General features: G+C 44.1%; 1 protein-coding gene across 3 annotated transcripts in view; it reads right to left on the bottom strand.

Moving 5' to 3' along the window:
* The window catches only part of SLAIN1 (SLAIN motif family member 1), a 66,465-nt gene that overhangs the window by 11,275 nt on the left and 32,194 nt on the right, over window positions 1-22,996 (bottom strand). For 2 of the 3 annotated variants that reach the window (XM_073347261.2, XM_073347285.1), the window contains exons 3-4: window positions 5,936-6,085; window positions 3,965-4,114 (exon numbers count right to left, since the gene is read on the bottom strand). In XM_073347261.2, coding sequence (XP_073203362.1) covers window positions 3,965-4,114; window positions 5,936-6,085 — 300 coding nt within the window. The remainder of the gene's footprint in view (window positions 1-3,964; window positions 4,115-5,935; window positions 6,086-22,996) is intronic. The other variant, XM_073347267.2, reaches the window with a different exon arrangement.

Raw genomic sequence — 22,996 nt, 5'->3', positions numbered from 1 at the left:
CTGTAAATTTTAAGCAAATGATATTTGTTTTTTAACTAGACGATCAACACTTGTAACTGAACTATACTTGGGACCAGAGCCTCAGCTAGTGTAAACTGGCACTACTTCATTCCAGTTAATGGGGCTACCACTTTCCACTAGCTGAAGAGCTGGTCCTTAATGTTTCAAATGGTTATCATTGAGCTGTATAATTAAGATAGTGTAGCCACATTGTTAACAGAACAATAATATTTCCTAAATCTGTAACCAAATGAGTACTCTGGAGCAGTGGTTCTTGAACTTTTCCATACCATGATTCATGCCAGGAAGCTGTACACATTATGGGTAGGACAAAGTAGTTGTGAGCCCTTGACACTTTTTTGCAAGTGTCAGGTTGAGAACCCCAGCTGTGGAAAACATACCATAATACAATTTTGGAAGTCAAGAAGTTCTGAGAATGGCTGGATGTAAATGCTCCTTAGATTATTAGGAATTGAAAAGTACTTTTTCCTAGACTTATGAAGAGCTCTCAGATTTGACATTTGACTTTGATATCACAACAACTCGAGCATTCCTCCTCAAATGGGAGCTCTGTAAATGAATGTGAAAGAGAGTGTGAGAAAGTGAGTGTGTGTGTTTGTGCATGCGCATAACATCTCCTGTCTCCAAAGGATTAAAGGAACAGCCATCAATATAAAAACCCTCTTTGTCTGAAAATTTTGTACCTACTATTGTTACAACTAACACTTAAGATAATTATAATTGAAGTAGAGGGAAAATATATTCTTCCCTTTTCCAGTATGTTTACCTGTGGCCTGATTTTGGAGGAGTGACTGCATTCTCCTATTTTCACCACTCTGATTATTCTTGCCTGTTTAGTCTCATTGCTCCAGACAGATTTAATTGAGTATTGTCATCTGTGTTACATGAGTGTTCTCATTTAGCCTTTCTTTACTCCCATCTGGCTTTCAACACACCTCTTCCCTATATTACGGTCTCCTTTTTTTCTCTCATTACCTTTTACTGTTTCTATCTCCCCTTTTCTCATCTACCCAGCTTGACTGACACAAAAAAGGGGGTGTTGCAAGGCTATGTTTATTATCTCTCAATGATTTTCATGTAAAATTTATTATTATTTGTGACTAAAAATATGCATATTTTCCAAACTGCTAGTTATTCAATCTGTGGCCTAAAACTACCAGGCTGTTCTCTGGGGCTTATGCATAAATCACCACAGTGCACTCAACCCAGAACTTCATCTCTGAATACCGCAAACATTAAGGTCAGGGGAGCATCTATTTCAGAAGCTCACAAGGTAACCAAAAATCCGTGAAGTATATTTTCCCCCTTTCCACAGATTTTGTGCATGAGGGGGATGATTTAGTCCTCCCTCAACTCCCCCCGTCATAAAAACCCCAACACTGTGTTGCATTAACAGAAAGAGAAGGTAAAACACCTACATTCAAGTTTCTTCCAATGAGACAGAGGTGCCAGCCTCCACTCAACACATACAGATCAAATTTGAAGTTCTAAAAGATTCATTTCCAGTTATCCAAGCACAACAAAAAATTCAAACCATTTTCTCACTGGTGAAAAACACTTCTCCTCCTGCCATTCAAATAAGACACTTTTTATTAAATTTACACTTGGATGTTTTTTAAGTACATCAGAAGCAGAAAGTCTGCCAAACAACCAGTGGGGCCCCTGGAGGATGGAGATACAAAAGGAGCACTTAAAAATGACAAAGTCATTGTGGAGAAACTAAGTGAATTATTTGCTTCAGTCTTCATGGCTGAGGATGTTAAGGAGCTTCCCAAACCTGAGCCGTTCTTTACAGATGACAAATCTGCGGAATTGTCACAGTTTGAAGTGTCACTAGAGGAGGTTTTGGAATTAATTGAGAAACTTAACAGTAACAAGTCACCAGGACCAGATGGCATTCACCCAAGAGTTCTGAAAGAACTCAAATGTGAAATTGTGGAACTATGGTTTGAAACCCGTCCTTTAAATCAGCTACTGTACCCGATGACTGGAAGATAGCTAATGTAACGCCAATATTTAAGAAGGTCTCTAGAGGTGATCCTGGCAATTATAGACCGGTAAGTCTAACGTCAGTACCGGGCAAATTAGTTGAAACAAAAGTAAAGAATAAAATTGTCAGACACATAGAAGAACATTAATTGTTGGACAAAAGTCAACATGGTTTCTGTAAAGGGAAATCATGTCTTACTAATCTATTTGAGTTCTTTGAAGGAGTCAGCAAACATGTGGACAAGGGGGATCCAGTGGACATAGTGTACTTAGATTTCCAGAAAGCCTTTGACAAGGTCCCTCACCAAAGGCGCTTACGTAAATTAAGTTGTCATGGGATAAGAGGGAAGATCCTTTCATGGACTGAGAACTGGTTAAAAGACAGGGGACAAAGGGCAGGAATAAATCGTAAATTTTCAAAATGAAGAGGGGTAACTAGTGGTGTTCCCCAAGGGTAAGTCCTAGGACCAAACCTGTTCAACTTATTCATAAATGATCTGGAGAAAGGGGTAAACAGTGAGGTGGCAAAGTTTGCAGACAATCCTGAACTGCTCAAGATAGTTAAGACCAAAGCAGACTGTGAAGAACTTCAAAAAGATCTCACAAAACTCAGTGATTGGGCAACAAAACGGCAAATGAAACTTAATGTGGATAAATGTAAAGTAATGCACATTGGAAAAAATAACCCCAACTATATATACAATATGATGGGGGCTAATTTAGCTACAACTAATCAGGAGAAAGATCTTGGAGTCATCGTGGCTAGTTCTCTGAAGACGTCCACGCAATGTGCAGCAGCAGTCAAAAAAGCAAACGGGATGTTAGGAATCATTAAAAAAGGGATAGAGAGTAAGATGGAGAATATCTTATTGCCCTTATATAAACCCATGGTACGCCCACATCTTGAATACTGCGTACAGATGTGGTCTCATCTCAAAAAAGATATACTGGCATTAGAAAAGGTTCAAAAAAGGGCAATTAAAATGACTGGGGGGTTGGAACAGGTCCCATGTCAGGAGAGATTAAAGAGACTAGGTCTTTTCAGCTTGGAGAAGAGGAGACTAAAGGGGGATATGATAGAGCAGTGGTTCCCAAACTTGTTCTGCCGCTTGTGCAGGGAAAGCCCCTGGTGGGCCGGCCGGTTTGTTTACCTGCCGCATCTGCAGGTTCGGCCGATCGTGGCTCCAGGCCAATGGGAGCTGCTGGAAGCGGTGCAGGCCGAGGGACATACCGGCCGCCACTTCCAGCAGCAACCATTGACCTGGAGCAGCAAACTGCGGTCACTGGGAGCCGCAATCGGCCGAACCTGCGGATGCGGCAGGTAAACAAACCGGCCGGCCCGCTAGGGGCTTTCCCTGCACAAGCAGCGGAACGAGTTTGGGAGCCACTGTAATAGAGGTATATAAAATCATGAGTGCTGTGGAGAAAGCAAATAAGGAAAAGTTATTTACTTGTTCCCATCATATAAGAACTAGGGGCCACCAAATGAAATTAATGGACAGCAGGTTTAAAACAAATAAAAGGAAGTTCTTCTTCACATAGCGCAAAGTCAACCTGTGGAACTCCTTGCCTGAGGAGGTTGTGAAGGCTAGGACTATAACAGGGTTTAAAAGAGAACTGGATAAATTCATGGAGGTTAAGTCCATTAATGGCTATTAGCCAGAATGGCTAAAGAATGGTGTCTGTAGCCTCTGTTTGTCAGAGGGTGGAGATGGATGGCAGGAGAGAGATCGCTTGATCATTACCTGTTAGGTTCACTCCCTCTGGGGCACCTGGCATTGGCCACTGTCAGTAGACAGGATACTGGGCTGGAGGGACCTTTGGTCTGACCTAGTATGACCATTCTTATGTTCTTAGACCAAGCATGAAAAGTTTCAACTCAAATGATAAGTTCTCTTGAGAAAGTTGTGTAACTGAAATTTTAAAAAATAATTTAAGAAAAAAAGCCACATACTCTCTTCCTGCAGTCGAGCCATGATCTGAACATCAGTGAGGTCCTGTAGTTTATATCCCATGGAGATGGAATCATCCTCCAGTTCGGAGGCGCTCAGTTCACTGTCTATTGATGACTGGGGGCTGAGAGGAGAACTTCTGGAAATGTAACCTATGCAATAAAATAGATTCTTTAGTCAGTAAATATGTACATTAGCTATGTCACAAAGGGTCTGCATTCCAAATATTTTTGTACAGATTGAAACCTTTTGGAAATTTACTACAAAAAGCTTTCTACTAACATTTGCTAGTTAATTTAGTGCTCTTGAAAAGGTGAAGATACAATCCTGGAGTGCAAATCCCTGTTTGTTCCCAAATTAGGTACAGCAAAGACAACAAACAATTAACACAGCACAGTTTGATTGACTGGGCTAGCTTTCATCCCCAAACATTTCGAACATTTGAGCCCTTCTTACTGAAAGTGTAGTTCTAACCTGAAACATAACCGTGTAAATACATCACCAGTTTCAACAGATCGGCTCCTTGTATGGATTCCAAGTCACATTCATGTACTTAAATTTTATTGTTCTTTAAATTATTTATAATTACAGTAGCACCAAAAGACAATAAGAACTGGGAACCCATAGTGCACTGTACAAACACATAGGACAACACTCCCTTCCACAAACACTGTACAATGGGAGAGGAAGCTGGATTCTATTTCTTCTGGATTCTATGGGGTGGCTGGGGTATACTCAATGCTTCTACGTGCAGTCTGGCTGGAGTTTGTGAGGGGGTCTATTAATCTCTTTGTAGTCACAGCTTACACATCATAATGAATTTTGTGGGGGAAAGCTAGTTTATTTGCCACTGTGTAACAACAATAGTCAACCATCACCACTATGTTCTCAGCCTCAAACTAGCTTCTCTTGTTCCAGCTTCCCAAAATTAGAATTTGAACTTACACATTTTCTTGACTAGTTTCCTCAGAGGAAACTATTACATGGACTATGAAGATCAGAGGAGAAAAAAACCCCACAAAAGATCTTACAGTAGCAGATCTAGATGGTAGTAGGGCCAGAGGGGAGTCTACTACAGCTGAAGCAGCAAAGGAGGTGCCTGAATCAATTCTCTCTGCTTGAATGCGTGCCTTAGCCACCCACAGGACATCTGCCTACAACTGCACAGCAACAGAATGGGCTACTGTCTGTCCCTGTGTAACCATAGGTGTCAGTTATCTTTCTAGGGCCCACTCATGGTTCTCCAGCGCCCAGTCATGAAGAGCAAGAGAACAAGGTCACTCTCTGGAATGCATCATGTTTCCATTCAGTGTAAAGAACTACTGCTCCCAGTCCCCTTGTGACAATGACCAAGTTTGGCTCTCTGCACTAGCTGGATCCTGATTTGGGGGATCTTAGGGAAGAGGAGCCAGTGCAGATCAACATACCCTTCTGGTGCTAATACCCTTGGACTGCAGCTATCACCACCTACCAGTAACATGTGAAATTTCTCATTCCAAGGGGATTATCTCCTCCACCCACCCTGCAGTTTTGCAGAGGAAGAACTCCTGATCCCTGCACCGAAAAAGGAGCAACACTAGCATTTTGCCACTTGCTCCTTTGGCTACTTGGAAATGCAATTATGTCCTTCCCAAGCTCCTCTTCCCCAGCCACCCACAATTATCCATGCCCCTTTCAAGGGGGCAACAAGCGCGGACAAATTTTTTGGTCAGGTAAATCTTCGCTAGTTATAGTGACACTCTGCTTATGATAAGGAAAGCTACCTCATTGTATAAAATAGAGGATGAACTCCACTACACGATCATTTTATAATTAAATTAAACGTTAGGCCTAAAATCCTTGAAATCTCACCAGTAAGCTAATAGTTTATACATCCTAAGCAGGTACAATGTATTGCAGTTAAAGTACAGCAAGATAAGATTTAGTAAAGCAATTTTGTAAGCATCATACATCACTAAAAAGTTAAGGATTACCTGGTCTTTCAGGTGTTAGTATTGCTTTATTGGAGGTTTTAGAGAAGCTGGGAGTATTAAAGCCATTGCTATATGGAGTGAGTCTTGCAACAGGACTATAGGGAAAGGCCAAGGAAACAGGTGTAGAGAAGAGGCTCCGCCATCGGCTAGCTGTTACAGATGTAGAAAAGAACAATTTTAGGTTATAAATAGAATATTGTTTTCGGGAGAGAAAATTGTCAAACCATAATCTGTTCACTCTCTTTTCTTGGTTCAGGGTACGAGGAGAAAATGGTCTGAAATTCAGTAGCAAAACAGAGAATTGGCAAAAGCCTTCAACATCTAATAATAGGATTCAGAGTAACAGCCGTGTTAGTCTGTATTCGCAAAAAGAAAAGGAGGACTTGGATTGTGGCTTCTGAAGAGTTTTTTTAACAAACGTATCACAAATTAAAATTTTCTAATACACCATTTTTAGTAGATATTTAGCCGACTGTATGTCAACACACTAACAGCATGAGAAAATCAAATCCACTGCAATTAATAAAGCAACTGAAATTTACTGAAGAGATTTGTGGAGTTTCTGCAAGAGATTGCTTCTGGTAATTGCCATGCAACTAAGCTATTAGCTATGAGACTTCAGATACAGAATACTAAACCACACTTACCCATCAAGTGTTAAAAACAATTGTAATCCCTTTCCAAGCTTTTAAGCTTCTTGTCATACATTTTTCTTCCGTTTACTGTATTAAATTCCTGGTAACATAAGCATGACTTTTTTTTTTTTTTTTTTTGGAGGATCAAGCAAATTACAAAACAGGCCACCTATTTTTCAACAGATTTCTTAACAAAGATGGCAAGGTACTGTATCTGGTCTGCTCAGCAACAAAAGAGAGAGCCCACAATAGGCAAAGGCAAAAAAGGCTTATTCAGTACACTTTAAAAAAAACAACAAAAAAACGTAACCAGGAAAATTGAATTAAATTGGTTTGGGGGCAGGGTTGTTGGAAACTGAAGGGAGGCTCAGTGGGACTGAGAAGGGGAAAAGAGAGTACGAGGGGCAGGTCTGGAGTGAAGCTGACGTGAAGAGACTGTGAAGGAGCGGTGGGGGAAGGAGAGGGCTGGAGCAAACAGCCAATCAGCCCCGGGCAGAGAAAATCCAGTCAAAACTGCAGAAAAGTTTCTGAATGGCCAGAGGTCCCTGCCTTGGCTGTTTCTGCTCCTACCAGCTGGAGTCTCTGGCTGGCTTCTCTCTGCAGTTTTCTCCCATGGCCACATGGCAGGGATAGGGGAGGCACTACCATGATCATATGCCTTTTAAGTTTTCACAGGCCTCTGCCTATTGTGACTCTACCAGACCCACTGAGGAAAAAGGGCCTTTTGACACTCAGAAGGTCTGAGATATATCTATGCTCTATATTGTGTAATGTCTTTACACACTATTCAGCCCATCCACCCATTATCCTTGATAGATCCATGCAGCTGGAAACTATTTTGCAGGGTAGATAAGTAGTATGATGAAACACCAGGTCCCCCTTCTCAGCATAACCATTGTGGATGGTTCATTGGGCGGGAAGAAAGTGTACCAAGTCCCCCTGCTCAACTCTACAGGTTCAAGTGGCTTGTCAGCTGTCCAAAAGGATTCCCCTCCCTCTTCCTCCTCACCCCCGGTTTCCCTTCTCTCATCAAAGGGTATTCTTGGGCCATGTAGGGAATTTTGGTCCTTTTGCACCACCCACTGGGGCCAGTACTGAACCGCTCCCTCTAGGGCTGCTATTGCACAGAACAGCGGCAGCATTGCTACAGAGAAAAAAGAAACAGCTCATTATTACCAAATGACGAACAAAGCAGTCAAGCATGGAAGTGAAGGATTTGCAATGCCCAAGAGTCCCTCTCTCAGTAAGCGAAAGCTAGACTGGAGAATGATCAGGGCATAATAATACAAAGTGAAAACCTGCCCCCCTCTCCCCTAGGAATTATCGCTACTCTCTCCATTTTGCAAGATTATACACTTCCTCCACCCCTCAAAAATAAAAAAATAAAAATAAAGTTCTGAGGTCATAGGTGCACTGGCAGTGTCGTATACAGACCACTGAAAAATGCCTAGCAACATCATTCCTAGCTCTAGATAGGTCAGTGCTATCAGTCCTTAGCATTAGTTACTGAAACCCACCAATTTCACCCAAAAGGAGTTAAACTATGCAGTACATCTTTTAAAAAGGCACAAGGCAGCTGTATGTGTAATTTTTTAACTCTAACATTTAGCACCTCTAGTTAAAAGTCATCATTCAATAGCAAAGGACTATAGTAACAATTCTTATGATTTTATTCTCTTGCCTAACAAAAGATACTGTTTTGTAAGAGTTTGATCATTGGCCAGGCCAATTTGCTGCCTGCATGTTCTCACCCACAGATGCGGTCAACAATACAGCACAAACAAACAGCATTCATTACTTTGTACAATAACTACTGTGAACAGGCCCACCAAGGACAAAGCTACAGTTATTGTAACTCTGAGAGTAGAACTCACATTAAGAACACAATTAGTATTTATGGCAAACAAGATGATTCCACATTACTCTTTCAGTATGTGATCTCAGGAAAAGCTGGGCGGGGTAACAAATATATTTTAGATGGAAATGGGTCAAAAACTTATGTTGCTTGTTTTGAAAGGTTTAAGCACCATATGCTAAAAAATCATTTTATAGCCTTTAAACTTCACTAGGGTTATATTTATTTAGTAAACACCACTGTTTAGAATCAAATTTACAAAAAGTTTTCATTACACTTGAATTTAAAAACAAATCAAAACAAAGCACACAAAATAAATATTTCCACAGTACTCACAAAGACAACAGAGCAAGGTTCAGAGAACTCACATACCAAGCTGAAGTCATAAACAGATGGATTGGAGGAAGGGAGTATGTATGTGTGAGAAAATGTGAAATTAATGTAAAAATTTATAAACTCACCAAAAACCTGGAATAGGTAATGATTTTACCCTAGACTGATTCTGAGGCTGCACTGATTAACATAATAAAAAGCTACTACAGCATGCAAGGATTTGCACGTCATTAACTGTTGCCAATAGACAGTCTTCCACCCCAAAATATAAGATAAAATGTTAAATAAGGAAACAAAGAATGCTTAGGCCTGATCCTGCATTGACACAGTGTGGCCAACACATTATTTTATCATGAGTCTTACACTATATTTGGTATTTTTCTTAAAGCCCCAGATCCCAGAGTAAAGTAAATTATGTGAGAAGTGCAGCTTCCATTTTAAAAAATGAAAGCAAGTGTCCAGCCCTCATAGCTATAGAGAAAAGCTTGAAAAAAAATGACCTGAGTATACTCTCTAAAGATTCAGAAGATGTGTTGACAGATTAAGCTGTTTGCATGGCACACAGAAAAAGGAGTTAAAGTACTGTAACTAGATAATAACCTCAGATAGCCTCAAACAACAAAGTTCAAATCAAATTGGAATTTACAAATTTTTTGGATTTGAGGTTTTGGTCTTGGGCTATATTTAGTAAATGGACAACTTGTGGTATGCTACGTCTATACCAGGGATCAGCAACCTTTGGCACGCGGCCCATCAGGGAAATCCGCTGGCGAGTCGGGCCGGTTTGTTTACCTGCAGCATCCGTAGGTTTGGCCAATCACAGCTCCCACTGGCCGTGGTTCACCGTTCCAGGACAATGGGGGCTGCAGGAAGCGGCGGCCAGCACATCCCTCAGCCCGCACCGCTTCCCGCAGCCCCCGTTGGCCTGAAACAGCGAACCGCTGCCCACGTCTTATTTGCAATGTCATTTGAGCCAAAAATTGAAGGTACATTTACAGTATTGGCAGCCCCAAGAATTCAAATGTCATGAGTCAAGCCCCCCAAAATCATAAGTTTACCTTATATCATGAGATTTAAAAATAAAATAAAATAGTAATAAGATAAACAAATATTTGCCTTCTATGATAGTTTGGGGCTATGTCTGTGTCCCCAATTTGATTCTGTGAAAACCAGGTCGTATTTCAGGCTCCATTTTGGATATAACTTTGATTCGTCCTTCACTGTACACTGTGTAACCATCCTCTTGGATTGCATCATCTCTCTTCTGTTGGGGGGTGGAAGAGGCTGGTGCCTAGCTGTCACTGACCCTGAATGAGAGAGTCATCCAAGGGCTATCAACAATTGACTAGCCTTGCCCTGGTGGGACAATGGGGGCAGAGCCACTGACTGTTAACAACCCTCTATGCCAGCAGCCCACAGTGGAGAGGGGGTGGGGATGGAAAAACCCCAGCAGAAGGATAGAAAAAGAAACGGTGTCTCAGACTAGTTTTAAAAAAAAGAGACAGGCTCTCTAGCAAGAGAAGCAGAACAGGCAGGAGTTTCATCAGAAAATTCCAATTCATCAAACCCAAAAAGTTTTGTGGAAACATACCAGGTTCTATGACCTAATGACACACCACAAGCAGGATTCCATCAGAACCGTCTGGTTTTGGTCAGATTGTCTGGTGGACTGCTAGGGACTCCAGGCTTCCAAGGTCTGTGGCTCTGAGCAGCCCAGCTATCCTAACTGCTCCAAGGCCAGAGTCCTCAGTGCTTCCAGACTCCCAGGACAGTACTTTCCTGCTCTACTTGACTCCCACAGCCTGATGAGCCAGCTGCCACGAGAGCCACGCAGCCCAGGAAATTCTGAATTTCAGTCAGCTCTAGGCAAGGGGGACTGGGCCCTGCTGAAGGACACCAACCAAATCTCCCAAGATTTCAGGGAGCGGTTAGAAGTCCAGAGGAAGGGTCGTAGTCAGGTGATTGTTTTTTCATAGATCTAGAAATATGTTGTGCTGTCTGACTAAAGTGTATATATTGTGACAGGGTCGGGCCAGATGGCTATAAGAGAGTAATAGAAGGCAGATATATAAGCCCCAGGCTAAGTAGGTCCCTTTTCCCTGGGTAAGGTAACAGGGAAGGTTCCAGAACAATCAGGAACCTTCTGGAGACAATTAAGACAGGCTGATTAGAATACCTGCAGCCAATCAAGAAGCTGCTAGAATCAATTAAGGCAGGCTAATCAGGGCACCTGGGTTTTAAAAAGGAGCTCAATTCAGTTTGTGGGATGCATGTGAGGAGCTGGGAGCAAGAGGCACTAGGAGCTGAGAGTGAGAATTGAGGTGTACAAGCATTATCAGACACCAGGAGGAAGATCCTGTGGTGTGGATAAAGAAGGGGTTGGGAGGAGGCCATGGGGAAGCAGCCCAGGGAGCTGTAGCTCTCGCACAGCTGTTCCAGGAGGCACTCTAGACAGCTGCATTCCACAGGGCCCTGGTTCCCCCTAAATCCTGGTCAGACACAGGAGTCGTCGACCTGGACTGTGAATTCAGAAAAACGGCCAAGCTGAGGGCTGCCGTGAAGCTCCAAGGCGAGCAAATCCGCCAATAAGCACAAAACCCACCAAGGCAGAGCAGGCACTTTGTCACAATATGTTTAAGAAGTTCGTCTGCAAAGCATGTGTGTTCCTTACAGTATCTCTGCCACTTTATCTCCAAAGAGCTAACCTACACACCAGAGGTCACGGAGGGTGGAACTCTGGGAAAACATGCATAAACTATTTGGGGGGGGGGAAGGAGGAGAGCTTGGGAGGGCTGAGCACTAGTTCCAGGGTCAAGGCAACTGGGTTATGTTGTTTTGCAACCAAGAGAGGTGTCAAGGCATGGGGTCTGTACCTGGGAAGCACACCTGAGAGAGGTAGGGCTAGGAGCCATAAACATCATTATTAATTATTATTATTATTTGTATTGCCAGAATGCCTAGGAGTAAGACCCAGGGAGTGTGAAATCACATGGAATTCAAAGGTTGGGTCCAATATAGCAATCTGTTCACCGTCCACAAGGGGGACAGCCAGGACTAACACCTTCTGGGTTTTTTTTGTTTGTTGTTTTTTAAATTTTGGGGTACACTCAAGCCATGTTTTCAAGCTTTTCTCTGGAACCATGAGTGCTAGAAACTTTTTTTAAATGGAAGTTTAGATTCTCGCTAATTAAATGCCTCCATGGGCTGGGGCTTTAAAGAAAAAAAAAAAGCATTGTGAAACTCATGCTAAAAATTACTAGAGTTGCTGTTTGCAGACACCAAATTGTACCTGCAAAATTGGAAGTTGGGCAGAGGCACTTACATATACTAAATTCATCAGGTGTAATATGTTTACACAATCAGTATCTTGACTTTCTAGCTAGTGCAGTGGTGTTTCCAGATTAATAATCTCAACTATCATCAGATGAGGTAGCCTCTATGCTTTGTTTTAGAAGTTTATTCAGTACTTTTATAACCATAGCAACAATTTCTTCAGCCATCTAGTTAGCGGTAGGAACTTTGCCATCAGCAGAGAGCCACATTTCAACTGCTTCACGCACATTTGCAGTCACTTTGAATCTATCATTGTCTCCAACTCTCTCTCCACCCCACACAACCCTCTTGCGGCTTCCTTGATGTTCCTGTCTTTTCACTTTTTTGTTCAGAAGATGCAAAGTGCCTTTTTTTTTCCTGAGTGCAAAGCTAACAACTAAAATAACCCCAGCATAAATCTCAGCTGCTCTATCTGATAGTCTGATGTGGGTCTCCCTCCATCCCTTTTGGTGAAGCTGTTCTGCTCTGTATTAAATAACTGAATGTTAATTGGGTCAGCAGAGACTGCGAATGACTTTATAGCCCAGTGATTAGGGCACTCACTTGAGAAGTGAGAACTGCCTGTTCAAATCCCTTCTCCTCATCAGGCAGCGGAGGAGAGAACTGGGGTCTCCCACATCCCAGGTGAGTGCCCTAACCCCTGGGCTAAAGGTTATAAGGGAGGCAGCCTCCTTCACCCATGTTGTGTGGAGTTAGGTGGCCCCTCAGCACACCTACTGAATCAGGCTCTGCCAGAGAGCTAGGCAGAGAAATGTGTATCTTCATCCGGTTTAAGGATCACACAGGGCCTTACCTGTGAGACAGGCATCCATGTCCCTGCCTGAGGCAGCAGTGCATTTCCCCTGAGGCAGAAACTTAGGTGCCTCAGGAACTTTTACAGCAAAAACTGAGGTGCCACATGAGTTTAGGCAACAGTCAAGCAGTGAGTTTTGTGGATCTCAGTGCCCCCTAAATCTGCGGCCATGTCCATATTACAAGCTTCAGTCAATGCAAGTTACATCAGCATAAAGCCACCACAGTCAGTATATCACTCATGCAGGTACATACTTGCCTCTTTGCACAAGCATTGCACCTGCTTGCCAGGAGTGCTGTTGTCAATGCACAGTGCGGTGCACCATGGGTCGGTATCCCAGTGGGCCACTCGCCATAATCCAGCACACGGTCTTTTGAGAAGTACAGGCAATACATAGTGGGGCAGAAACAAGTGTGCAGGGGTGACTGGGAGGGAGAAGTCAAATCTGCATCATGCAACCATCTCATAATGCCATCCCAATCCCATAATTTTCGCTCTTCTTTGTAAAATCCCACAAAGCACTTGTCGCTGTCTGCCATGCTGGACAGAAGCATGGATCGCACAAAGCTCTGCATCTTTTCATGAGTGTTTCAAACAAAGGACGCATGATCCTTCAGTATTTGCAGAGCCACAAGAACCGCCACAGCAGCGAGGAACATGACAATTTCTCGGAGGAGAGAGCACTGTGGGATACAGCAAAAACCACTTCCAGGTTGTTGGTGGCATTAATGGAGCAGCTGCAGACAGTGGAGTGCCACTTCTGGGCCTGAGAAATGAGCACTGACTGGTGGGATTGCATCGTAATGAAGGTTTGGGACAACAAGCAGCAGCTGCAGAACTTTTGGATGTGAAAGGCCACATTCCTGGATCTACGGGCTAAGGTCGCCCCAGACCTCCAGCGCAGGGACACCAGAATGAGGGCTGAACTGACCATTGAGAATTGAGTGGCCATTACACTCTGGAAGCTTGCAACACCAAATTGCAACTAGTTAGAGGGAAATCGTTTTGGAGTTGGAAAATCCACAGCAAGGGCCATTGTTCATGCAAATGTCCAGCATGTCCTGCGATGCAGGATATTGACTATCAGCCATGTGCAGGACATAGTCAATAGATTAGCAGCAATGGGGTTCCAGAACTGCGGTGAGGCTATAAGAACAGTCATACTGGGTCAGACCAAAGGTCCATCTAGCCCAGTATTCTGTCTTCCGACAGTAGCCAATGCCAGGTGCCCCAGAAGGAATGAACCTAACAGGTAATGATCAAGCAATCTCTCTCCTACCATCCATCTCCACCCTCTGACAAACAGAGGCTAGGGACACCATTCCTTACCCATCCTGGCTAATAGCCATTAATGGACTTAACCTCCATGAATTTATCCAGTTCTCTTTTAAACCCTGTTATAATCCTAGCCTTCACAACCTTCTCAGGGCAAGGAGTTCCACAGGTTGACTGTGCGCTGAGTGAAGAACTTCCTTTTATTTGTTTTAAACCTGCTGTCCATTAATTTCATTTGGTGGCCCCTAGTTCTTATATGATGGGAACAAGTAAATAATTTTTCCTTATTCACTTTCTCCACACCACTCATGATTTTATAGACCTCTATCATATTCCTCTTTAGTCTCCTCTTTTCCAAGCTGAAAAGTCCTAGCCTCTTTAATCTCTCCTCATATGGGACCCGTTCCAAACCCCCAATCATTTTAATTGCCCTTTTCTGAACCTTTTCTAATGCCAGTATATCTTTTTTGAGATGAGGGGACCACATCTGTACGCAGTATTCAAGATGTGGGTGTACCATGGATTTATATAAGGGCCATCTACCTATTAATTTTGCAGTGCTTCCTGTACCTTTAGAATTATTAGTCTGTGTGTGTCACTAATCCCATGAGTTCTGTTGACCTGTACAATATCAAGTAGTGGGTTATTTCAGTAGCGCTAGGCATTCTGTATCATATGTTGTGAAATAAAGACAAATTACATTCCCAAAAATAGATTTTTTTTAGTTGCGTACCAAAACCAGTGCATAGAAACTATGTATGATTAAAAAAAAAACAAATACAATCAAAACTTCAGAAATAAATTAAAGGAACAGAACTAAACAAGACAAAAGAATATTCATGTCCACTTCAATCCATTTTCGCTATACATATACCAATCTTCACGCTCAGTGGTCAGGTTATGTGAAACTGTGATTGTCCTTTCTGTCCACTGGTGTGGAGTAGTAGAGTTAGAGATGTGATCCCTGATGCCACATCAAATGATGGGGATTGGGTGGAGTGTAAGGAGGCGCTAAAAGGGAGTTCTCCAGTGACTACAAAGGGAATCAAACCTGTGCTTGTTGAACCCGTAGATGCACAAGAGTCTACAGCATCTGTTTGCTGCTGAAGAAGCCCCATTACATCCTGGGGCATCTCCCTCTCTTTTTCCTGTGTCTGAAATATTCTCCATAGCGTCTGAAATATTCACCCTCCAGGCCTTCTGTTCAGCAGCGGTGTTCAGTATCTCACTGAACAAGTCATCCTGAGTCCGCTTCTTTCTCCTCCTAATCTAGCACAGGCATTCGACGAGTAGGGGGGGGGACCCCTCAAGGCCACAACAACATCAGCTATAGACAAAACAAACAAACAGAGGTATCATTTTAAGTATAGTCATAACAGAAAGTGAAAGTTAACATTGCAGAATTCTGTTCCCTTGATCCTGTAAGTTTTAATCAAGAGATGCTTATTCAGGGCTGTCCCTAGACATTGTGGTGCCTTACGCTGGCCCCAGGCCCCTGCAGAGGGGCGTACCCAGGCCTCTGCGGGGGGGCAGGAGTAGGCTTGGGGGGCAGGGGGAAACTGCCCCCAGCACAAGACGGCGGAGCGGTTTGGGGCCAGGTCTCTCCACTTCCCGCCGCTCAGTGAGTGCAGGGCGTGCCCGACCCCTGCTGCAGTCCCCCGGGACGCAGCCCAGGGGAAGGGCTGGAGTGGGGGCAGAGGCTATGAAGAAGGGGTGGAGTGGGCACGGGGCGGAAGCAGCTTTCCTGGATGGCTCAGCCGGCCAGGGGGATTGGGTTGGCCACTGGAGCAGCAGTAGGGCACCAGGAAATTTGGTGCCCCAAATGTCCTGGTGCCCTACGCAGCTGCGTAGTTTGTGTATGGATAAGGACAGCCCTGTGCTTATTGACAGTTCAGCTATGGAGCGCTTGCATACCACACAACTCACAGTACCAGCCATAAGTATGGTCCACAAAAGGGGAGGAATTGGAGGAAAAATGAGGAGGGAATTCTTCAGTTGCATGAAACAATACAAGTATAGGGCAATGGTTCTGAATACTGGCACTGTTTTCCATAGGCAGTGATGATTTTAGCAGATCTCTCACTCTGGAGGGTGACAAAGGCACAGAGAGCACAGCTGCTGCTGGTGTCCTGAAGGCACTTGAGACCGTATGCCACTAGCCTGTTTACTGCAATGGTGCCTGCCGAAGTTATCATGTTGTGTTGTGGAAAAGTGTCCTACCACAGAGGAAGTAGTAAGACTTCCATCCCCAGAAACCTTCAGGAAAGGACTGCAGAGTACCTCCATGAAAGTTTCATCGAGTTCCCTCAGGATGATTCAACGGACATTCCTGTATACATAAACAACCTTCCCTGTATCCCCCACCCTGCCTAACTCTACAGGGGAATGAAAAGCAGATAACAGCTCTACCTTTCTTTGTTGTACCACTACATCTTCTAGTACAAATAAATTAATGAAGAAAAAAAATCAATAAGTATGTCATGCTATGTGCCCCATCATTACATTTAAACATTGTAATGGGAAATGCATACACCTACTTACCCAAGGTTCCTTCCCCTGCATCAGGCTTGCCCGTGTTAAACTGCCAGGACTAAGGTCCCAAACAGGTCCTGGCTTGCGGCATAGCTGGACCCTTTCAGTGGCATGTACCCCCATCCTCCTCCACCTTGCTATTCATGGCGGTGGGGGGGTGGTTGCATTGTGTCTCGGGTTCCTCTGAGGTATCCACAGTGCTCTGAGACGTGCTGGAAGAGTCTCCACCAAGTAAAGCATGCAGCTCATTGTAAAAGCACCAGGTCTGCATCTTGGCACTGGATTCTGGTATGCCTGCCACAGTTCCTTTGCTTTCACACAGCACTGCTGCTGATCCCTGTTGTATGTCTTTGCCTGCAACTCCTGGGCAATCTGCTCATAGATGTCCACGTTTCTACCACTGCTTTGTAACAGCACCTGCATAGCACTTTCCCTCCACAAGCCCAGGAAATCCAATACCTCTTGTCTACTCCAGGCATGATCATATCTGGACTGTGTAGCTGGCATGGTCGACTGGGCAGCTGCACACAACAATGGAGAGCTTCTAGGTTTGCTTGCCAAGCCAGGCAATCAGGAAAAGGCATTTCAAAAATTCATGGGGTTGTTAAAGGAGGTGGCGGGCATCTTCTGGTCTCTGGGACCCCTGGGCAGAGTGGAGTTCACGATGGAGGAGCAGCCTGGCCAAACCTGAGTGGCATTGCGACGCTGCACACCAGGTCACAACACCCAGAGTGTGGAGCCTGGTCCAGCCCTGTAAGACAGAAGCCAAGCTGCCACTGCCAGGTCAGTGTGGGTTGAGCTCACTCTCCAATCCACCCACTCCCCTCACCTCCCTTCAATAGTGGGGGCGGGGGCAGTTTCATACTTTGTCCCAGGCCCCCATAAATGTCTGTATGGCCCTGAATAGTGTTCTAATTACTGAACCATCCTTCCTCTTCTATGCCTTAATATTTTTTTTTAAAGAGAGAACCACCTAGCAATTGCATACCACCTATAAAATCCAACGTGACCGTAAACATTGTCAAAGAAACAGCCTGTAAAACACAGTGAGAAAATATTTGACACATTTGCATTTTATTTTAAACAGACAGCGTAATTCCCATTAGATTTAACTGCAACAATCTTTAGTCAGTGCAACTTACACTGAAGAGTACTTTCTATATTAAAAGGCCTGGTCTAAAATAGTTGCCCAGTCAAAAGTTGTTTTGTTACGCACAACAGGTTAAGTATGCCTACATTTAAAGCCTGCTTTTGTTGTGTTTTTTTCCCAGAACTGTACTGCAGTTGAATACACAAATACATAGTTATCAATGGTCATAATGACATAATGGAAAGCAAAGTGTTACAGAACATTTTCTCAAATATCAAACAAAATTCTTGGCAGTAATTATCAAAATAATTGTATTCCCAACGCACTTTTTGTATACTCAGATGAAAATAATATTATCGTAGCCTAAACCCCAAACTGAAAGCAGTTAAAAATGAAACTATTAAGAATAAACTCTCTCCAACTTTTATATTGCATCGATCCCTGTGGTACCCAAGTACTGTGACTTCCCAGGCTCTCAGATCGTCTGATTACTGAGGAACCATACAATAATCCCTGTACTTGTTTCTCTCATTTGCAACAACATAAAATTTACCTCCAAAATTCTAAGTACCCAGGGTAGTTTCTATCAAAGCAAAGTTAAAGGTTGCTGGGGGAGGTGGGATGGGGGGGGGAGTTAAATCCTCTTCCCGCATTAGTTTAATATAACCAAGAACAGTCAAATACAACTTCAAATACAGTAGAACATGTTTGATTAAATGACTTTTCAACTTTAGTTTAGCTAAAGAATATTTGTTAGAAGATACCCGAGAAAAAAGTTTTCAAAAGAACAGTTCAGTTCTAACTCTACAAAGTCATTTTTTGAAAAACAAAACTGCCTGTCCTAGAGCAAATAAGAGATGGGAGTACCTGAAGAAGTTTGTTATTTCATATATTACACACCAGTCAACTTCTTTATAAAATTGTTGTATAAGGCCTCAGAATTAACTGAGTCTCAGCTGGTGTACCTCCATTTAAGTCCCTGGATATACCCGCTGAGGATCTGATCCAATATGCATAATATAGCATTTCTGGAAAGGCATAATCAGAATGTCTGACTAAATTGTTATATTTGTGCACCTTTATTTAGTATTGCATAGCAATACATTCAGTGGTGTTTCTGGAGCCGTTCTGTTATTACAAAATTCAAACATAATGAGATCCAGTCTATCACTTCCCAAGTAACTACCAGCAGTCAGTTACATGCCCAGCTTAAGGTTCTGTCCTCCCTCTGATCCTTTATGACATCTGTCTCTCTGGTCAGAATGTCCCCCTCCTGTAGGAGGGTTAACAGGGCCTCGTAATTAAGACGTCCTGCTGGCGGAGTTTCCTTGTGGCTGGATCCCCCTTCTTCAGAGTCCAGTTCTCACCTACGCCAGCCAATGTCATCAGCTGTGGGCTCCCATCTCCCCAGGTCTCCTCGGCTATTTCCTCTGGGGTCTTAGGAGATGGTCAGTACTTCAGAGAAATACTCCCAATCCTGACACAAGATATTGGCGTAGGCTAGTGTTGAGGCCAGCCTCACTACAAGGGACTTAGTGTTCTTCCCAATAGTCAACAGCACTCATGCACTGGGACAGGATTTAACGTCCTCATGAATACATTGCAGGAAGATGGTTCCAGACCCTGAAGGCCCCTGGAAGACTAAGTTGTCACAGACTAGGGCATGCTCACATCTAGAATCCACAAGTCAAATAACCTCAGATCCATTTATCTGCACAGGGACAGTTACTTTCGCTGGGGTGGGCTTATGGGCATGGCTTTCTGCCATCCACACCTGTCCACAGTCACACTCCCTATAGAAGCATTTGTGATACTGGTGACCCAGGCACCCATGTGAAAAGCATACCCCTGCAGTTGGCTGAGAAGCCACTGGCCAGGGGCCTGATATCTGGGGGCACCCTTCCGTAGCTGCCTTGTCTAGCTCTCCCTCCTGGCCTTCATGCAGGGGAGTCCACAATGGTCCCAAGGTCCTTTGTCCGGGCCTGGGTCAGAGAGGCTGGGGTTTCCTATGGGTGGCAGGCTTGGTAGCCAGCTGGGCTCCTTAAGAGACTGGTCCTTCAGGCACCACCCTGTCTGCTCACCAGTTCCCAAGGTTGGACTCTCCCTTGAGTCAAGGGAATCCCATGGCCTCCAGCAGCTGCTCGGGCAAGGCAGTTAGGGCTGTCTCTGCTGCTAAGTAATTCTCCATTAGTCATACCATGTTGGCTAGGGACTCTGGCTGGTGTTTAAGCACCCAGCCCCTACCCACAGACAGGTAAACTGCTTCACCAGAATGAGCTTGGCCACCTTGAGTCCAGTCTGCATCTCTCACTTCAACCACCACCAGCACAGGTCCCTCAGTTTCTAGGCACCCATGCAGGGTCTGGCTCCCCTGGGGTATTTCTCCCTCAGAACTTCTTTCAGGTGGTCTCCTCCATGATGTCGAAGTAGTCCAATATAGCTGCTTTCACCCAGGGACAGATGCTGCAAGTGGACTGGTCCCATTAGGTACAGTGCCAACACGTGACCAAGCTGGCTAGGTGTCCATTGGGCTGCCATTGCCACCCATTCAACTGTTACTAAGAAGGCCTCTGGGTCTTCCTCAGGGCCCATCTTTGTGAGTTTCATGGTTATGGGAGGGGGACCCCTGGCTCTGGCTTATAGCCCCTGCAGAGGGGAAGCCCCGGCAGGACCTTGGGGCTGCATTAAGGCCAAGACTTGTTGTGCAATCGTTGCTGCTGCTCCTGCTGTTGTGCCCCTAAATCTCAGACCAGCTGTTGCTGCTGGGCAGCCATTTACTGCAGGAGCTGTTGCTGCTGCTGGGCTACCTGTTCCTGCTGCTGGTTCTCAGTCATCCACTTAAACAGACGCTCTAGGTCATTTCAACTGATCTCCCAAACCCAGGTCTTCTGATCTGGGATTATCTGACCGTTTGGATCCGTCAGTCCACCCTCTGTCCAGGGGTGGGAAAGTTGCCCACATTCTCCACCAAGTTGTGATAGTCTTTGCTCATGGGGGGCATAGGCCCTTTGACCTGCAGAGGTGTTTGTGGTATGGGAGCCAGGATCCTTCCATTTCACTAGGCTCCAGCCCAGGGTCTAGTAAGGGTGACAAAAGGGTCTGACACCCAATTTGAATTTTAGCTACATGAGGCCCAGTTATGCAAAGTGCAGGATACCCTCCAACTTCTGTTCAACTTGAGGGCACTAAGCTGCTCTCATAACCTGTGGGTCAACCAAGAAAGCATGAAGGGATTGTTCTCTGCATTCCTATTTATGTGCTTTTGTCTTCAAGCCAGGAGAGGTCTTCATCTTATCATCAGTTTGCTTTTTATATCTAAGAATCAAGTGTCCCACATTTCATTAGCCATAGTTTGAGAAGTATGTGGCCTCTTTTCCTTATCTATACTAGGGGTTTTTGTTCATTTGCTCTTTCCAGACAGAAGCCTCATTAATCTCTTGTGTCTGTTTATTGGATGGGTTTAGTTTAGTCGGCCAAAGAAACAGTTTTTAGACCTACAATGATGGCACTTTGTCTGTAATGGCCTTTTCCATAGTTTTGGCAACATTATTTATCATCCCCTGAGAAACTGTTCCTTCATGATCCCCAGAGTATTCATATTTTTCCCAGAGTGCTAGTTCTAGAGTTATCAGGGCCACCATTACTTATTTTCCTATTAATTTTCTATATAGTACATATTATTCCTTTTGCATTGTAATGCAACCATGAGTAGCCACAATACCATTGATTTGGGGAAGTCCTTTTTGCAGCAGCTTTAATCATGGGCATTGAATAGAGAGCAGGAGAAGTCAGGAGTAGCATAACTAGCAGTCTCAACATGTCTGTTACTGGGAGTACTAGTAGGGTTGCCGACTTTCCAGTTTTTCAAAACCAGACACTACATGGCCCCCCCATCACTCGCTTCCACCCATTCCCATCGCTCACGCCCCTCAAAGTCGTTTGCTCTTCTGGGACTCACGTGCTGCCTGCAAAGCTGGGCTCAGAGGAGCTGATGGGGAGAGCAGGGGTCAGGTCTCTGGAGCAAGGGGCTGGAGAGAGCCGGGGTTCCAGGAGGCTGAGAAGGCGGGACAAGCTGTCACGGGCAGTGAACCCAGCTGCCAGCCCTGCTCCTCAAATGCCATGTACTGTCAGGATCCCTCCTCCTTCAGCAGCAGCAGCAGCTGCTCTTCCCACCCTCCCAGCAGCAGAGGCCAATTGCAGTTACTGCAGTAACCGTACATTTGCTGTCTGGTCAGCTGTGCTGACCATACATTGCACAGGTCCTGTCAAGGTTCTTTCCCCACTCTGAACTCTAGGGTACAGATGCGGGGACCTGCATGAAAAAACCCCTAAGCTTATTTTTACCAGCTTAGGTTAAAACTTTCCCAAGGTACAAACTATTTTACCTTTTGCCCTTGGACTTTATTGCTGCCACCACCAAGCGTCTAACAATTATAACAGGGAAAGAGCTCGCTTGGAAACGTCTTTCCCCCCAAAATCCTCCCAAACCCCACAGCCCCTTTCCTGGGGAAGGCTTGATAAAAATCCTCACCAATTTGCATAGGTGAACACAAACCCAAACCCTTGGATCTTAAGAACAATGAAAAAGCAATCAGGTTCTTAAAAGAAGAATTTTAATTGAAGAAAAAAGTAAAAGAACCATCTCTGTAAAATCAGGATGGTAGCTACCTTACAGGGTAATCAGATTCAAAACAGAGAATCCCTCTAGGCAAAACCTTAAGTTACAAAAAGACACAAAAACAGGAATATCCATTCCATTCAGCACAACTTATTTTCTCAGCCATTTAAACAAAACAGAATCTAACGCATATCTAGCTAGATTACTTACTAAGTTCTAAGACTCCATTCCTATTCTGTCCCTGGCAAATCACACAGACAGATCCTTTGTTTCTCCCTCCCTTCAACTTTTGAAAGTATCTTGTCTCCTCACTGGTCATTTTGGTCAGGTGCCAGCGAGGTCATCCTAGCTTCTTAACCCTTTACAGGTGAAAGAGTTTTTCCTCTGGCCAGGAGGGATTTTAAAAGGTGTTTACCCTTCCCTTTATATTTATGACAGGTCCCCTTTTGACTGGACTTTCCAGTCAAAAACCAGATACCTGGCAACCCTAAGTATCCGGTGAATTTCTAGTACTTAAGTTCTAACCACCATTTAAGCCATGGAAAAAAAAGCAAATCTTTTTTTCCCCCAAAACCTTTGTCAGAAAGAAAATTTGTA

Source organism: Lepidochelys kempii, chromosome 1, assembly GCF_965140285.1.
Source record: "Lepidochelys kempii isolate rLepKem1 chromosome 1, rLepKem1.hap1, whole genome shotgun sequence".
In the NCBI taxonomy this organism is placed as follows: Eukaryota; Metazoa; Chordata; order Testudines; family Cheloniidae; genus Lepidochelys; species Lepidochelys kempii.
The sequence above is the reverse complement of the archived record's forward strand: the minus strand, read 5'-3'. Positions and strand labels throughout refer to the sequence as shown.